The 20,000-nt window shown below is 43.9% G+C and overlaps 1 protein-coding gene across 4 annotated transcripts in view; it reads right to left on the bottom strand.

Annotated features, from left to right (window-relative positions):
• The window catches only part of LOC118942844 (LARGE xylosyl- and glucuronyltransferase 1-like), a 166,811-nt gene that overhangs the window by 43,941 nt on the left and 102,870 nt on the right, over positions 1-20,000 (bottom strand). For all 4 annotated transcript variants that reach the window (XR_005038485.1, XM_036956703.1, XM_036956704.1 and 1 more), the window contains 3 exons: positions 9,324-9,428; positions 6,943-7,055; positions 773-898 (listed from right to left, as the gene is read on the bottom strand). Coding sequence is in view for 3 of the 4 variants with exons in the window: in XM_036956703.1 (XP_036812598.1) it covers positions 773-898; positions 6,943-7,055; positions 9,324-9,428 (344 nt within the window). In the remaining variant the exon portion in view is untranslated. The remainder of the gene's footprint in view (positions 1-772; positions 899-6,942; positions 7,056-9,323; positions 9,429-20,000) is intronic.

Here is a 20,000-nt window from a genome sequence, read left to right as displayed (position 1 = left end):
GAAAAGCGCTAAGTGCCTGTTCTTCACAACAAGTTCCAATGGATCACTTGTAGTGGGGGAGAGAGAAGGAGGGAGACAGAGAGACAGAGATGACAGGCCAGTCAGAGAGACAGAGATGACAGGCCAGTCAGAGAGACAGAGGGAGGTGACAGGCCAGTCAGAGAGACAGAGATGACAGGCCAGTCAGAGAGACAGGCCAGTCAGAGAGACAGAGATGACAGGCCAGTCAGAGAGACAGGCCAGTCAGAGCGACAGAGATGACAGGCCAATCAGAGATGACAGGCCAGTCAGAGAGACAGAGATGACAGGCCAGTCAGAGAGACAGGCCAGTCAGAGCGACAGAGATGACAGGCCAATCAGAGATGACAGGTCAGTCAGAGAGACAGAGGGAGATGACAGGCCAGTCAGAGATGACAGGCCAGTCAGAGATGACAGGCCAGTCAGAGAGACAGAGAGAGATGACAGGCCAGTCAGAGAGACAGAGAGAGATGACAGACCAGTCAGAGAGACAGAGATGACAGACCAGTCAGAGATGACAGGCCAGTCAGAGATGACAGAGAGAGATGACAGGCCAGTCAGAGAGATGACAGGACAGTCAGAGAGAGTAGAAACATCTGGAAGGAGCAGGAGGCATGATGCCGACATTACTCTGCTGTCACACACACACACACACACACACACACACACACACACAAACACACACACACACACACAACGGACAAAGAGGGTGTGTGGAAACAGCTGCCATCTGTGTGTGAGATGCTCAACTCACCTTGAGGTCTGAAACATCCTTGTAGCACTTCTCCGAGCGGGTGTGGTCTGACAGCTGAACGTTCCAGAAGCAGGGCAGCTGGTGAACCAGGAAGGGGTTCTGTTTGATCACGGCGTTGAAGATGTCCTGCAGACACACACACAGATCAGACCTTAGTGTAGATAACAGATACAGAGATCAGACCTTAGTGTAGATAACATATAGAGAGTTCAGACCTTAGTGTAGTTAACAGATAGAGAGTTCAGACCTTAGTGTAGATAACAGATAGAGAGATCAGACCTTACAGATCAGACCTTACTGTAGATAACAGATAGAGAGATCAGACCTTAGTGTAGATAACAGATAGAGAGATCAGACCTTACAGATCAGACCTTAGTGTAGTTAACAGATAGAGAGTTCAGACCTTAGTGTAGATAACAGATAGAGAGTTCAGACCTTACAGATCAGACCTTAGTGTAGATAACAGATAGAGAGTTCAGACCTTAGTGTAGTTAACAGATAGAAAGATCAGACCTTAGTGTAGATAACAGATAGAGAGTTCAGACCTTAGTGTAGTTAACAGATAGAGAGTTCAGACCTTAGTGTAGATAACAGATAGAGACTAGACCTTACAGATCAGACCTTAGTGTAGATAACAGAGAGAGATCAGACCTTAGTGTAGATAACAGATAGAGAGATCAGACCTTAGTGTAGATAACAGATAGAGAGATCAGACCTTAGTGTAGATAACAGATAGAGACTAGACCTTACAGATCAGACCTTAGTGTAGACAACAGATAGAGAGTTCAGACCTTAGTGTAGATAACAGATAGAGACTAGACCTTACAGATCAGACCTTAGTGTAGATAACAGATAGAGACCAGACCTTACAGATCAGACCTTAGTGTAGATAACAGATAGAGAGATCAGACCTTAGTGTAGATAACAGATAGACTAGACCTTACAGATCAGACCTTAGTGTAGATAATAGATAGAGATCAGACCCTTAGTGTAGATAACAGATAGACAGATCAGACCTTACAGATCAAACCTTAGTGTAGATAACACATAGAGAGATCAGAGCTTAGTGTAGATAACAGATAGAGTTCAGACCTTAGGGTACATAACAGATATAGACTAGACTTTACAGATCAAACCTTGTAGATTACCGATAGAGAGACCAGACCTCAAGATAACATAGACAGGGGGGACCTGATCCAGATAACATAGACATGGAGGGGGACCTGATCCTAGATCATAATGAATCAGATAACATAGACAGGAGGGGGAGCCCCTGATCCTAGATCATAATGAATCAGATAACATAGACAGGAGGGGGAGCCCCTGATCCTAGATCATAATGAATCAGATAACATAGACAGGAGGGGGACCTGATCCTAGATCATAATGAATCAGATAACATAGACAGGAGGGGGAGCCCCTGATCCTAGATCATAATGAATCAGATAACATAGACAGGAGGGGGACCTGATCCTAGATCATAATGAATCAGATAACATAGACAGGAGGGGGACCTGATCCTAGATCATAATGAATCAGATAACATAGACAGGAGGGGGACCTGATCCTAGATCATAATGAATCAGATAACATAGACAGGAGGGGGACCTGATCCTAGATCATAATGAATCAGATAACATAGACAGGGGGGACCTGATCCTAGATCATAATGAATCAGATAACATAGACAGGAGGGGGACCTGATCCTAGATCATAATGAATCAGATAACATAGACAGGAGGGGGACCTGATCCTAGATCATAATGAATCAGATAACATAGACAGGAGGGGGACCTGATCCTAGATCATAATGAATCAGATAACATAGACAGGAGGGGGAGCCCCTGATCCTAGATCATAATGAATCAGATAACATAGACAGGAGGGGGACCTGATCCTAGATCATAATGAATCAGATAACATAGACAGGAGGGGGACCTGATCCTAGATCATAATGAATCAGATTACATAGACGAGGGGTGAGGGGGGCTGATCCTAGATCATAATGAATCATATTAAACTCTTCACCATAGGTGAAACAGACACTGTCTTGGTACTGTTGTGGAAATTCATACCGATAGAGACTTTGTCATTTCTTCAAACAATCATCTTTATTCATTATCGATTAATTATGCCAATAATGAGACGAGTCAAGCCAACACTCTGGACTGTTGGGCCGATCAGCCAAACCTGATAATGTAAACCAGAGATCTTATAGAGGACATCTAAAAAAAATGCTTAGTCATGGCTGGTTCCACCCCTCCCATGCTGATCGGGGGGCATCATCAAGACACTTTGGTTCCTCTGCTGGTTATCTACACAGGATGTTGTTGTACCCCCAACCCGGCTTCCTTTCCCAGATGCCAGGATGATGAGACAGTGAGGGACTGTTCTAAACTCCTCCAGGCTAACTCTACAGTCACACACACCTCTTGTCTCCAGGCTATCTCCTCTTGTTTCCAGGCTATCGCCAGTCACACACACCTCCTCTTGTTTCCAGGCTATCGCCAGTCACACACACCTCCTCTTGTTTCCAGGCTATCGCCAGTCACACACACCTCCTCTTGTTTCCAGGCTAGTGTAGTATTGGTATAGTCTCTGGTTCAGAGACAGTATTGGACTAGGTTTTCTCTGACTGAGATATTACTCTAACAGAGACAGTATCGGACTAGGTTTTCTCTGACTGAGATCTTTCTCTAACAGAGACAGTATTGGACTAGGTTTTCTCTGACTGAGATCTTTCTCTAACAGAGACAGTATTTGACTAGGTTTTCTCTGACAGAGATCTTGCTCTAACAGAGACAGTATTGGACTAGGTTTTCTCTGACTGAGATCTTTCTCTAACAGAGACAGTATTTGACTAGGTTTTCTCTGACTGAGATCTTTCTCTAACAGAGACAGTATTTGACTAGGTTTTCTCTGACTGAGATCTTTCTCTAACAGAGACAGTATTTGACTAGGTTTTCTCTGACTGAGATCTTTCTCTAACAGAGACAGTATTTGACTAGGTTTTCTCTGACAGAGATCTTGCTCTAACAGAGACAGTATTGGACTAGGTTTTCTCTGACTGAGATCTTTCTCTAACAGAGACAGTATTTGACTAGGTTTTCTCTGACTGAGATCTTTCTCTAACAGAGACAGTATTTGACTAGGTTTTCTCTGACTGAGATCTTGCTGGTTCAGAGACAGTATCGGACTAGGTTTTCTCTGACTGAGATCTTGCTGGATCAGAGACAGTATTTGACTAGGTTTTCTCTGACTGAGATCTTGCTGGTTCAGAGACAGTATCGGACTAGGTTTTCTCTGACTGAGATCTTGCTGGATCAGAGACAGTATTTGACTAGGTTTTCTCTGACTGAGATCTTGCTGGATCAGAGACAGTATTTGACTAGGTTTTCTCTGACAGAGATCTTGCTGGTTCAGAGACAGTATTTGACTAGGTTTTCTCTGACTGAGATCTTGCTCTAACAGAGACAGTATCGGACTAGGTTCTCTCTGACTGAGATCTTGCTGGTTCAGAGACAGTATTTGACTAGGTTTTCTCTGACTGAGATCCTGCTGGTTCAGACACCGTGTATATTCTCCTAATAGGAGACATTATAAAGCTTGTTGTTATCCTCATAATGAACGGCGTGGTAAAGAGGAGAGAACAGCTGATTGGAGAGTTGAACGGAACACTAAAACACCAAACTACAATACATTCCAGAGCTTCAATACATCCCAGAACTACAATACATCCCAGAACTACAATACATCCCAGAACTACAATACATTCCAGTACTACAACACATTCCAGAACTACAATACATTCCTGAACTACAATACATTCCAGAACTACAATACATTCCAGAACTACAATACAGAACTACAATACATTCCAGAACTACAATACATTCCAGAACTATAATACATTCCAGAACTATAATACATTCCAGAACTACAATACATTCCAGAACTACAATACATTCCAGAACTACAATACATTCCAGAACTACAATACATTCCAGAACTACAATACATCCCAGAACTACAATACATTCCAGAACTACAATACATTCCAGAACTACAATACATTCCAGAACTACAATACATTCCAGAACTACAATACATTCCAAACTACAATACATTCCTGAACTACAATACATTCCAGAACTACAATACATTCCAAACTACAATACATTCCAGAACTACAATACATTCCAGAACTACAATACATTCCAGAACTACAATACATTCCAGAACTACAATACATTCCAAACTACAATACATCCCAGAACTACAATACATTCCAGAACTACAATACATTCCAGAACTACAATACATTCCAGAACTACAATACATTCCAGAACTACAATACATCCCAGAACTACAATACATTCCAGAACTACAATACATTCCAGAACTACAATACATTCCAGAACTACAATACATTCCAGAACTACAATACATTCCAGAACTACAATACATTCCAGTACTACAATACATTCCAGAACTACAATACATTCCAGAACTACAATACATTCCAGAACTACAATACATTCCAGAACTACAATACATTCCAGAACTACAATACATTCCAGAACTACAATACATTCCAGAACTACAATACATCCCAGAACTACAATACATTCCAGAACTACAATACATTCCAGAACTACAATACATTCCAGAACTACAATACATTCCAGAACTACAATACATTCCAGAACTACAATACATTCCAGTACTACAATACATTCCAGTACTACAATACATTCCTGAACTACAATACATTCCAGAACTACAATACATTCCAGAACTACAATACATTCCAGAACTACAATACATTCCAGAACTACAATACATTCCAGAACTACAATACATTCCAGAACTACAATACATTCCAGAACTACAATACATCCCAGAACTACAATACATTCCAGAACTACAATACATTCCAGAACTACAATACATTCCAGAACTACAATACATTCCAGAACTACAATACATTCCAGAACTACAATACATTCCAGTACTACAATACATTCCAGAACTACAATACATTCCAGAACTACAATACATTCCAGAACTACAATACATTCCAGAACTACAATACATTCCAGAACTACAATACATTCCAGAACTACAATACATTCCAGAACTACAATACATTCCAGAACTACAATACATCCCAGAACTACAATACATTCCAGAACTAAAATACATTCCAGAACTACAATACATTCCAGAACTACAATACATTCCAGAACTACAATACATCCCAGAACTACAATACATTCCAGAACTACAATACATTCCAGAACTACAATACATTCCAGAACTACAATACATTCCAGAACTACAATACATTCCAGAACTACAATACATTCCAAACTACAATACATTCCTGAACTACAATACATTCCAGAACTACAATACATTCCAAACTACAATACATTCCAGAACTACAATACATTCCAGAACTACAATACATTCCAGAACTACAATACATTCCGGAACTACAATACATTCCAGAACTACAATACATCCCAGAACTACAATACATTCCAGAACTACAATACATTCCAGAACTACAATACATTCCAGAACTACAATACATTCCAGAACTACAATACATTCCAGAACTACAATACATTCCAGAACTACAATACATTCCAGTACTACAATACATTCCAGTACTACAATACATTCCAGAACTACAATACATTCCAGAACTACAATACATTCCAGAACTACAATACATTCCAGAACTACAATACATTCCAGAACTACAATACATTCCAGAACTACAATACATCCCAGAACTACAATACATTCCAGAACTACAATTACATTCCAGAACTACAATACATTCCAGAACTACAATACATTCCAAACTACAATACATTCCAGAACTACAATACATTCCAGAACTACAATACATTCCAGAACTACAATACATTCCAGAACTACAATACAATCCAGAACTGTATTTAGTAAACATTTAAATGACAACATGGTAAACGTGCCGGCCGTTAATATGAGCTGGCAGCAGCTCTTAAATAAAACCCTTGGTGTTTCATTACCATAAAATACTGACGTGTGAAATGTGATAATCCAGACGTTTTAATGGTGAACTTCAAGTAGTTCAATACAGGGTGTGTTTATGATTCTGTGTGTGTGTGTGTTACCTGGTCAGCCAGTGATGTAGACAACATGCTCATCAGTTCTCTCTCTGCTGTCAGTCTCCACATCTGTTCCCACCGCAGCTTCCTCAGTCGGTCCAGCAGCAGCAAGATCACACCTGGGACAGAGGTCACATGACTTAACAGACCCAATCAGCAGCAAGATCACACCTGGAACCGAGGTCACATGACTTAACAGTCCCAATCAGCAGGTGAGACATTACCTGAATTAACAGGTTAGACATGACCTGAATTAACAGTAATGTCTAACTGAGGTAGCAGAGGGAACAGTCTATGACTTGGGTGGCTGGAGTCTGACAATTTTTAGGTTCTTCCACTGACACCGCCTGGTATAGAGGTCCTGGATGGCAGGAAGCTCAACATATTCTCATCACATTACTTCCTGTGTTACTGAACTCATCTGTTGAAGACGCCATTATTGCCAAATGCCTTAGATAGAGCAGCAATATGGTTTGCTGCTCTGCCTCTCTCTGGGGGCTGAATGGCACCCTATTCCCTATGGGCCCTGGTCAAAAGTAGTGCACTACATAGGGAATAGGGTGTCATAGGGCCCTGGTCTAAAGTAGTGCACTATATAGGGAATAGGGTGTCATAGGGCCCTGGTCTAAAGTAGTGCACTACGTAGGGAATAGGGAGCCATAAGGCCCTGGTCTAAAGTAGTGCACTACGTAGGGAATAGGGTGAATATAGCACCCTTTGAGACCCAGACTAACTCTAGCTGTGGAAGATCATCAGGGTGGAGAGAGAGATGGTTTGTTAGTTCCAGTCCAAGACATTATTCACTCTGTCTCTGTCCCCAAGAAGAGAGGAGGCAGTTTGTTCCAGTCCAAGACATTATTCACTCTGTCTCTGTCCTCAAGAAGAGAGGAGGCAGTTTGTTCCAGTTCTCTGTCTCTGTCCCCAAGAAGAGAGGAGGCAGTTTGTTCCAGTCCAAGACATTATTCACTCTGTCTCTGTCCCCAAGAAGAGAGGAGGCAGTTTGTTCCAGTCCAAGACATTATTCTCTGTCTCTGTCCCCAAGAAGAGAGGAGGCAGTTTGTTCCAGTCCAAGACATTATTCTGTCTCTGTCCCCAAGAAGAGAGGAGGCAGTTTGTTCCAGTCCAAGACATTATTCTCTGTCTCTGTCCCCAAGAAGAGAGGAGTCAGTTTGTTCCAGTCCAAGACATTATTCTCTGTCTCTGTCCCCAAGAAGAGAGGAGTCAGTTTGTTCCAGTCCAAGACATTATTCTCTGTCTCTGTCCCCAAGAAGAGAGGAGCCTGAAGTAATACTTCTGTTATTGGTGAGAAAACTTACAGGCAGCGACAATAAAGTTAGTCATTATCATTGTGAATAAAGTTAGTCATTATCGTTGTGAATAAAGTTAGTCATTATCGTTGTGAATAAAGTTAGTCATTATCATTGTGAATAAAGTTAGTCATTATCGTTGTGAATAAAGTTGGTCATTATCATTGTGAATAAAGCTAGTCATTATCGTTGTGATTGTGAATAAAGTTAGTCATTATCATTGTGAATAAAGTTGGTCATTATCATTGTGAATAAAGTAGTCATTATCGTTGTGATTGTAAATAGTGTTAGTCATTACCTGTGTGGATAATGTTAGTCATTATCATTGTGAATACATTTAGTCATTATCGTGGTGAATAAAGTTGGTCATTACCATTATGAATAAAGTTGGTCATTATCATTGTGAATAAAGTTATTCATTATCATTGTGAATACAGTTGGTCATTATCATTGTGAATAAAGTTGGTCATTATCATTGTGAATAAAGTTGGTCATTATCATTGTGAATAATGTTAGTCATTATCATTGTGAATAACGTTAGCCATTATCATTGTGGAAACAGTTAGTCATTACCATTGTGAATAAAGTGAGTCATTAACATTGTGAATAAAGTTAGTCATTATCGTCGTGAATAAAGTTAGTCATTATCATTGTGAATAAAGTTAGTCATTATCATTGTGAATACAGTTAGTCATTACCATTGTGAATACAGTTAGTCATTACCATTGTGAATAAAGTGAGTCATTAACATTGTGAATAAAGTGAGTCTTTATTATTGTGAATAAAGTGAGTCATTATCATTGCGAATAAAGTTAGTCATTATCGTGGTGAATAATGTTATTCATTATCATTGCGAATAAAGTTGGTCATTATCATTGTGAATAAAGTTGGTCATTATCATTGTGAATAATGTTAGTCATTATCATTGTGAATAAAGTTGGTCATTATCATTGTGAATAATGTTAGCCATTATCATTGTGAATAAAGTTTATACAACAGACGTCTCAAAGGGAAGAAATTACCTTTTTTATTTCATATAGAAAATCCACCGACTGTCCCCCCTCTCTGTGTGTCTCTCACCTGTATTGAAGCCCCTCTCCAGGGCGGGCCAGGGCCGGTGATTCTTCCACAGGTTCCCCAGGTACCAGTCACTCTGGTTCTCCACCAGACCTAGAACCTGCTGACCTAGAACACAGAACACTCAGGTTACTATGGTTCCCCAGGTACCAGTCACTCTGGTTCTCCACCAGACCTAGAAACTGGAAAAGAGAGACACACAGGTTACTACCAAGGGCTGCTCTATAGAAGAGTAATGTCTCATTATCATAATTAATGGAGTCAGCTGTCAAACAACACTCAGATTACTACCAAGGGCTGATCTATAGACATATAGATGCATAGAGAACACACAAACAATGCTGCACCATAGAGTAGCATTGGATCGTTATAACAATCACCCACCAGAGGGCGCTATGGAGTCAGCTGCTCAACAAGCTGTTAGTAGAGCCCATCCACTGACGTTGAATCAATTGCAAGAAATAAAGAGAAATGAATGGTGCCTTTTGAGCAGGACAATCTGCTCACATTGAGTTAAAGCTGATTGAGTAGATGAAGGTAAGAACAGAGAGAGAGGTGGAACATCTAGTCATGAAAGAGAGGAGGGGTTGTGGAGTACAGGAGCTCAGGGAGGACTGGAAGGGGAGGTATCATCTTGGAGAAGAGGGAGGTATCATCTTGGAGGAAAGGAGAGGGAGGTATCATCTTGGAGGAAAGGAGAGGAATCATATTGGAGGAGAGGGAGGGATCATCTTGGAGGAGAGGAGAGGGAGGGATCATCTTGGAGGAGAGGAATCATCTTGGAGGAGAGGAAAGGGAGGGATCATCTTGGAGGAGAGGAAAGGGAGGGATCATCTTGGAGGAGAGGAGAGGGATCATCTTGGAGGAGAGGAGAGGGATCATCTTGGAGGAGAGGAGAGGGAGGGATCATCTTGGAGGAGAGGGAGGGATCATCTTGGAGGAGAGGGAGGGATCATCTTGGAGGAAAGGGAGGGATCATCTTGGAGGAGAGGGAGGGATCATCTTGGAGGAGAGGGAGGGATCATCTTGGAGGAGAGGAGAGGGAGGGATCATCTTGGAGGAGAGGGAGGGATCATCTTGGAGGAGAGGGAGGGATCATCTTGGAGGAGAGGGAGGGATCATCTTGGAGGAGAGGGAGGGATCATCTTGGAGGAGAGGGAGGGATCATCTTGGAGGAGAGGGAGGGATCATCTTGGAGGAGAGGGAGGGATCATCTTGGAGGAGAGGGAGGGATCATCCTGGAGGAGAGGGAGGGATCATCTTGGAGGAGAGGGAGGGATCATCTTGGAGGAGAGGAGAGGGATCATCTTGGAGGAGAGGAGAGGGAGGGATCATCTTGGAGGAGAGGGAGGGATCATCTTGGAGGAGAGGGAGGGATCATCTTGGAGGAGAGGGAGGGATCATCTTGGAGGAGAGGGAGGGATCATCTTGGAGGAGAGGGAGGGATCATCTTGGAGGAGAAGGAGGGGTCATCTTGGAGGAGAGGGAGGGATCATCTTGGAGGAGAGGGAGGGATCATCTTGGAGGAGAGGAAAGGGAGGTATCATTTTGGAGGAGAGGAGAGGGAGGTATCATTTTGGAGGAGAGGAATCATCTTGGAGGAGAGGAGAGGGAGGGATCATCTTGGAGGAGAGGAGAGGGAGGTATAATCTTGGAGGAGAGGAGAGGGAGGTATCATCTTGGAGGAGAGGAGAGGGAGGTATCATCTTGGAGGAGAGGAGAGGGAGGGATCATCTTGGAGGAGAGGAGAGGGAGGTATCATCTTGGAGGAGAGGGAGGGATCATCTTGGAGGAGAGGGAGGGATCATCTTGGAGGAGAGGGAGGGATCATCTTGGAGGAGAGGGAGGGATCATCTTGGAGGAGAAGGAGGGATCATCTTGGAGGAGAGGGAGGGATCATCTTGGAGGAGAGGGAGGGATCATCTTGGAGGAGAGGAAGGGATCATCTTGGAGGAGAGGAAAGGGAGGTATCATTTTGGAGGAGAGGAGAGGGAGGTATCATTTTGGAGGAGAGGAATCATCTTGGAGGAGAGGAGAGGGAGGGATCATCTTGGAGGAGAGGAGAGGGAGGTATAATCTTGGAGGAGAGGAGAGGGAGGTATCATCTTGGAGGAGAGGAGAGGGAGGTATCATCTTGGAGGAGAGGAGAGGGAGGGATCATCTTGGAGGAGAGGAGAGGGAGGTATCATCTTGGAGGAGAGGAGAGGGAGGTATCATCTTGGAGGAGAGGAGAGGGAGGTATCATCTTGGAGGAGAGGAGAGGGATCATCTTGGAGGGGAGGAGAGGGAGGGATCATCTTGGAGGAGAGGGAGGGATCATCTTGGAGGAGAGGAGAGGGATCATCTTGGAGGGGAGGAGAGGGAGGGATCATCTTGGAGGAGAGGGAGGGATCATCTTGGAGGAGAGGAGAGGGAGGGATCATCTTGGAGGAGAGGAGATGGATCATCTGGAGGAGAGGAGAGGGATGATCTTGGAGGAGAGGGAGGGATCATCTTGGAGGGGAGGGGAGGGAGGGATCATCTTGGAGGAGAGGAGAGGGAGGGATCATCTTGGAGGAGAGGAGAGGGAGGGATCATCTTGGAGGAGAGGAGAGGGCGGGATCATCTTGGAGGAGAGGAAAGGGATCATCTTGGAGGAGAGGAGAGGGAGGGATCATCTTGGAGGAGAGGGAGGGATCATCTTGGAGGAGAGGAGAGGGATCATCTTGGAGGAGAGGAGAGGGATCATCTTGGAGGAGAGGAGAGGGAGGGATCATCTTGGAGGAGAGGGAGGGGTCATTTTGGAGGAGCGGAGAGGGAGGGATCATCTTGGAGGAGAGGAGAGGGATCATCTGGAGGAGAGGAGAGGGATCATCTTGGAGGAGAGGAGAGGGAGGGATCATCTTGGAGGAGAGGGAGGGATCATCTTGGAGGAGAGGGAGGGATCATCTTGGAGGAGAGGAGAGGGAGGGATCATCTTGGAGGAGAGGGAGGGATCATCTTGGAGGAGAGGAGAGGGATCATCTTGGAGGAGAGGAGAGGGATCATCTTGGAGGAGAGGAGAGGGAGGGATCATCTTGGAGGAGAGGAGAGGGAGGGATCATCTTGGCACAGGGGTTTGGGGTGAGTTGAGGTAGGGGTTATTGAAGAGATAGAGGATGAAGGGATGGAAGGAAGGCAGCTCTAATGAAGACTAAGGAAGATTAATGAGGGACTATTGGAGTGTGTGTGTGTGTGTGTGTGTGTGTGTGTGTGTGTGTGTGTGTGTGTGTGTGTGTGTGTGTGTGTGTGTGTGTGTTGCAGCTGCTAGTCAAACAGCAAAAAGCAGACGGGCTTTAGATGTCGTGAAAACAAAGCCCACGGCTCTGTTACTCTCTGGGACAATCAGAGGGGAAGGACACTCAATTCAATTCAATTCAAGGGCTTTATTGGCATGGGAAACATGTGTTAACATTGCCAAAGCAAGTGAGGTACACTCTCTCTCCCTCAAAGTATTTCTCAGAGTCACTCTCTCTCTCTGTATGTCCAAGTGTCTCTCTCTCTCTCTCTCTCAGTATGTCCCAGTCTCTCTCTCTCTCTCTCTGTCTGTCTGTCTGTCTGTCTGTCTGTCTGTCTGTCTGTCTGTCTGTCTGTCTGTCTGTCTGTCTGTCTGTCTGTCTGTCTGTCTGTCTGTCTGTCTGTCTGTCTGTCTGTCTGTCTGTCTCTCTGTATGACCCAGTCTCTCTCTCTCCCTCCCTCCCTCCCTCCCTCCCTCCCAGTATTTCCCAGTCCCTCAGAGACCTGAGTAGCGGGGAGGAAGACACACTTATAAACAGATACTCAGAGATGTCAACTAGAGACTTGGGGGAATTCAGAAATCAAAGAGTGTATATTCCATTTGCTTTAGTATTTGTCACCTGTGAGTGACACGCAGATGAATCAAACAATCTCTCCCTTTACAGATGCATTCCTTCTAAACAGAGGCTTTTCACTGCGGAAATGATCAACTTCTAGTCTGGAGGGATGTAGATCCCAAACCACTGTTGTGAAAACCCTCCTCTTCAAGTCAGCCAGACAAGACAAGGGGAAAGGAAACACCAAACAACTAAATCAATACAATCATTTTATCAGCTTCAACAAAGATGGGTCTCTCTGTGCCACTTCGAGAGCAGACGAGATTAAAATAACCCCCCCCCCATTTTAAAATCCGCCCCAATTCTCCAACCCCCTTTTCAGAAAGAATTCCCAGAGCTTGTCTCATATTTTCTAGAAGTTTCCAGTCCCCCCCGTCCACATATTCAGTACAGTAACTTTTCTTCTTCTCTTCACAGACAATTAACTTGTATTGTTACTGGTTAGTGGATATTGATCCTCCAATCAGAGATGTTGGCATTGTGATGTCATTGTTACTGGTTAGTGGATATTGATCCTCCAATCAGAGATGTTGGCATTGTGATGTCATTGTTACTGGTTAGTGGACATTGATCCTCCAATCAGAGATGTTGGCATTGTGATGTCATTGTTACTGGTTAGTGGATATTGATCCTCCAATCAGAGATGTTGGCATTGTGATGTCATTGTTACTGGTTAGTGGATATTGATCCTCCAATCAGAGATGTTGGCATTGTGATGTCATTGTTACTGGTTAGTGGATATTGATCCTCCAATCAGAGATGTTGGCATTGTGATGTCATTGATACTGGTTAGTGGATATTGATCCTCCAATCAGAGATGTTGGCATTGTGATGTCATTGTTACTGGTTAGTGGATATTGATCCTCCAATCAGAGATGTTTGCATTGTGATGTCATTGTTACTGGTTAGTGGATATTGATCCTCCAATTAGAGATGTTGGCATTGTGATGTCATTGTTACTGGTTAGTGGATATTGATCCTCCAATCAGAGATGTTGGCATTGTGATGTCATTGTTACTGGTTAGTGGATATTGATCCTCCAATCAGAGATGTTGGCATTGTGATGTCATTGTTACTGGTTAGTGGATATTGATCCTCCAATCAGAGATGTTGGCATTGTGATGTCATTGTTACTGGTTAGTGGATATTGATCCTCCAATCAGAGATGTTGGCATTGTGATGTCATTGTTACTGGTTAGTGGATATTGATCCTCCAATCAGAGATGTTGGCATTGTGATGTCATTGTTACTGGTTAGTGGATATTGATCCTCCAATTAGAGATGTTGGCATTGTGATGTCATTGTTACTGGTTAGTGGATATTGATCCTCCAATCAGAGATGTTGGCATTGTGATGTCATTGTTACTGGTTAGTGGATATTGATCCTCCAATCAGAGATGTTGGCATTGTGATGTCATTGTTACTGGTTAGTGGATATTGATCCTCCAATCAGAGATGTTGGCATTGTGATGTCATTGTTACTGGTTAGTGGATATTGATCCTCCAATCAGAGATGTTGGCATTGTGATGTCATTGTTACTGGTTAGTGGATATTGATCCTCCAATCAGAGATGTTGGCATTGTGATGTCATTGATACTGGTTAGTGGATATTGATCCTCCAATCAGAGATGTTGGCATTGTGATGTCATTGTTACTGGTTAGTGGATATTGATCCTCCAATCAGAGATGTTGGCATTGTGATGTCATTGTTACTGGTTAGTGGATATTGATCCTCCAATTAGAGATGTTGGCATTGTGATGTCATTGTTACTGGTTAGTGGATATTGATCCTCCAATCAGAGATGTTGGCATTGTGATGTCATTGATACTGGTTAGTGGATATTGATCCTCCAATCAGAGATGTTGGCATTGTGATGTCATTGTTACTGGTTAGTGGATATTGATCCTCCAATCAGAGATGTTGGCATTGTGATGTCATTGTTACTGGTTAGTGGATATTGATCCTCCAATCAGAGATGTTGGCATTGTGATGTCATTGTTACTGGTTAGTGGATATTGATCCTCCAATCAGAGATGTTGGCATTGTGACGTCATTGTTACTGGTTAGTGGATATTGATCCTCCAATCAGAGATGTTGGCATTGTGACGTCATTGTTACTGGTTAGTGGATATTGATCCTCCAATCAGAGATGTTGGCATTGTGACGTCATTGTTACTGGTTAGTGGATATTGATCCTCCAATCAGAGATGTTGGCATTGTGACGTCATTGTTACTGGTTAGTGGATATTGATCCTCCAATCAGAGATGTTGGCATTGTGACGTCATTGTTACTGGTTAGTGGATATTGATCCTCCAATCAGAGATGTTGGCATTGTGACGTCATTGTTACTGGTTAGTGGATATTGATCCTCCAATCAGAGATGTTGGCATTGTGACGTCATTGTTACTGGTTAGTGGATATTGATCCTCCAATCAGAGATGTTGGCATTGTGACGTCATTGTTACTGGTTAGTGGATATTGATCCTCCAATCAGAGATGTTGGCATTGTGACGTCATTGTTACTGGTTAGTGGATATTGATCCTCCAATCAGAGATGTTGGCATTGTGACGTCATTGATACTGGTTAGTGGATATTGATCCTCCAATCAGAGATGTTGGCATTGTGATGTCATTGTTACTGGTTAGTGGATATTGATCCTCCAATCAGAGATGTTGGCATTGTGATGTCATTGTTACTGGTTAGTGGATATTGATCCTCCAATCAGAGATGTTGGCATTGTGATGTCATTGATACTGGTTAGTGGATATTGATCCTCCAATCAGAGATGTTGGCATTGTGATGTCATTGTTACTGGTTAGTGGATATTGATCCTCCAATCAGAGATGTTGGCATTGTGATGTCATTGTTACTGGTTAGTGGATATTGATCCTCCAATCAGAGATGTTGGCATTGTGATGTCATTGTTACTGGTTAGTGGATATTGATCCTCCAATCAGAGATGTTGGCATTGTGATGTCATTGTTACTGGTTAGTGGATATTGATCCTCCAATCAGAGATGTTGGCATTGTGATGTCATTGTTACTGGTTAGTGGATATTGATCCTCCAATCAGAGATGTTGGCATTGTGATGTCATTGTTACTGGTTAGTGGATATTGATCCTCCAATCAGAGATGTTGGCATTGTGATGTCACCCCCCCCCCCCCCCCGGACCAAAATGAGATTCAATAACTTCTATATATAGATTAGCAGTTGAGACAGAGAAAATACATTCACAAAACCTTTGTCCCAAATGGCTCTCTACTCCCTACATAGTGCACCACAGACCCTATGGATCCCGGTCTAAAGTAGTGCACTATAGTTGACCACAGACCCTATGGATCCCGGTCTAAAGTAGTGCACTATAGTTGACCACAGACCCTATGGATCCCGGTCTAAAGTAGTGCACTATAGTTGACCACAGACCCTATGGATCCCAGTCTAAAGCAGTGCACTATAGTTGACCACAGACCCTATGGATCCCAGTCTAAAGTAGTGCACTATAAAGGGAATAGGGTGCCATTTGGGATTCAGACTAAGATAACAGAATGCATGGTGTATCTATTGGCAGTCTTCTTTAGACAGTGATTCTTAGCAGGGAATCCATACGCTATCTTCTACCAGTAGAGGGAACTTATCACATCTTCATTTCATTACATGTGGAGAAGAATAGAGAGAGAGACAAAGAGAGACAGAGAGACAGAGAGAGACAGAGAGACAGAGAGACAAAGAGAGACAGAGAGAGACAGAGAGACAGAGAGAGAGGGAGACAAAGAGAGAGAGAGACAGAGAGAGACAAAGAGAGACAGAGAGAGACAAAGAGAGACAGAGAGACAAAGAGACAGAGAGAGCGAGGGACAGGGAGAGAGACAGAGAGACAAAGAGAGACAGAGAGAGACAAAGAGAGACAGAGAGAGACAGAGAGAGAGGGAGACAAAGAGAGACAGAGAGAGGCAGGGAGACAAAGAGATACAGAGAGACAAAGATAGACAGAGACAGAGAGAGAGAGACAGAGAGAGGGAGACAGAGAGAGAGAGAGAAACAGAGAGAGAAACAGAGAGAAACAGAGATCTGTGGGGTTTGGTAGTTTTCTCGAGTTCTACTGCTGCTGACAGATGAATGATAATGTCCAAGGTCACCAGAGACAGTGAGGCAGACTTCCACAGGCTCACGTATGTCCACCATCTATAGCTTCCTTCACTTGTTCCCAGAAACCACCACCATGTCCACCATCTACAGCTTCCTTCACTTGTTCCCAGAAACCACCACCATGTCCACCATCTACAGCTTCCTTCACTTGTTCCCAGAAACCACCACCATCTACAGCTTCCTTCACTTGTTCACAGAAACCACCACCATGTCCTCCATCTACAGCTTCCTTCACTTGTTCCCAGAAACCACCACCATGTCCACCATCTACAGCTTCCTTCACTTGTTCCCAGAAACCACCACCATGTCCACCATCTACAGCTTCCTTCACTTGTTCCCAGAAACCACCACCATGTACAGCTTCCTTCACTTGTTCCCAGAAACCACCACCATGTCCACCATCAACAGCTTCCTTCACTTGTTCCCAGAAACCACCACCATCTACAGCTTCCTTCACTTGTTCCCAGAAACCACCACCATCTACAGCTTCCTTCACTTGTTCACAGAAACCACCACCATCTACAGCTTCCTTCACTTGTTCCCAGAAACCACCACCATGTCCTCCATCTACAGCTTCCTTCACTTGTTCCCAGAAACCACCACCATCTACAGCTTCCTTCACTTGTTCCCAGAAACCACCACCATCTACAGCTTCCTTCACTTGTTCCCAGAAACCACCACCATGTCCACCATCTACAGCTTCCTTCACTTGTTCCCAGAAACCACCACCATGTCCTCCATCTACAGCTTCCTTCACTTGTTCCCAGAAACCACCACCTTGTCCACCATCTACAGCTTTCTTCACTTGTTCACAGAAACCACCACCATGTCCACCATCTACAGCTTCCTTCACTTGTTCCCAGAAACCACCACCATGTCCTCCATCTACAGCTTCCTTCACTTGTTCCCAGAAACCACCACCATGTCCACCATCTACAGCTTCCTTCACTTGTTCCCAGAAACCACCACCATCTACAGCTTCCTTCACTTGTTCACAGAAACCACCACCATGTCCTCCATCTACAGCTTCCTTCACTTGTTCCCAGAAACCACCACCATCTACAGCTTCCTTCACTTGTTCCCAGAAACCACCACCATGTCCTCCATCTACAGCTTCCTTCACTTGTTCCCAGAAACCACCACCTTGTCCACCATCTACAGCTTCCTTCACTTGTTCACAGAAACCACCACCATGTCCACCATCTACAGCTTCCTTCACTTGTTCCCAGAAACCACCACCATGTCCTCCATCTACAGCTTCCTTCACTTGTTCCCAGAAACCACCACCATGTCCTCCATCTACAGCTTCCTTCACTTGTTCCCAGAAACCACCACCATGTCCACCATCTACAGCTTCCTTCACTTGTTCCCAGAAACCACCACCATCTACAGCTTCCTTCACTTGTTCACAGAAACCACCACCATGTCCTCCATCTACAGCTTCCTTCACTTGTTCCCAGAAACCACCACCATCTACAGCTTCCTTCACTTGTTCACAGAAACCACCACCATGTCCTCCATCTACAGCTTCTTTCACTTGATCCCAGAAACCACCACCATGTCCACCATCTACAGCTTCCTTCACTTGTTCCCAGAAACCACCACCATGTCCACCATCTACAGCTTCCTTCACTTGTTCCCAGAAACAACTACCATGTCCACCATCTACAGCTTCCTTCACTTGTTCCCAGAAACCACCACCATGTCCACCATCTACAGCTTCCTTCACTTGTTCACAGAAACCACCACCATGTCCACCATCTACAGCTTCCTTCACTTGTTCACAGAAACCACCACCATGTCCACCATCTACAGCTTCCTTCACTTGTTCACAGAAACCACCACCATGTCCACCATCTATAGCTTCCTTCACTTGTTCCCAGAAACCACCACCATGTCCACCATCTACAGCTTCCTCCACTTGTTCACAGAAACCACCACCATGTCCACCATCTATAGCTTCCTTCACTTGTTCCCAGAAACCACCACCATGTCCACCATCTACAGCTTCCTTCACTTGTTCACAGAAACCACCACCATCTACAGCTTCCTTCACTTGTTCCCAGAAACCACCACCATGTCCACCATCTACAGCTTCCTTCACTTGTTCACAGAAACCACCACCATCTACAGCTTCCTTCACTTGTTCACAGAAACCACCACCATGTCCACCATCTACAGCTTCCTTCACTTGTTCCCAGAAACCATCACCATGTCCACCATCTACAGCTTCCTTCACTTGTTCACAGAAACCACCACCATGTCCACCATCTACAGCTTCCTTCACTTGTTCACAGAAACCACCACCATGTCCTCCATCTACAGCTTCCTTCACTTGTTCCCAGAAACCACCACCATGTACAGCTTCCTTCACTTGTTCCCAGAAACCACCACCATCTACAGCTTCCTTCACTTGTTCACAGAAACCACCACCATCTACAGCTTCCTTCACTTGTTCACAGAAACCACCACCATCTACAGCTTCCTTCACTTGTTCCCAGAAACCACCACCATGTCCACCATCTACAGCTTCCTTCACTTGTTCCCAGAAACCGCCACCATCTACAGCTTCCTTCACTTGTTCACAGAAACCACCACCATGTCCTCCATCTACAGCTTCCTTCACTTGTTCCCAGAAACCACCACCATGTCCACC

This window comes from Oncorhynchus mykiss, chromosome 21, assembly GCF_013265735.2.
Source record: "Oncorhynchus mykiss isolate Arlee chromosome 21, USDA_OmykA_1.1, whole genome shotgun sequence".
Taxonomy (NCBI): domain Eukaryota; kingdom Metazoa; phylum Chordata; class Actinopteri; order Salmoniformes; family Salmonidae; genus Oncorhynchus; species Oncorhynchus mykiss.
This window is presented reverse-complemented; position numbering and strand designations above follow the sequence as displayed.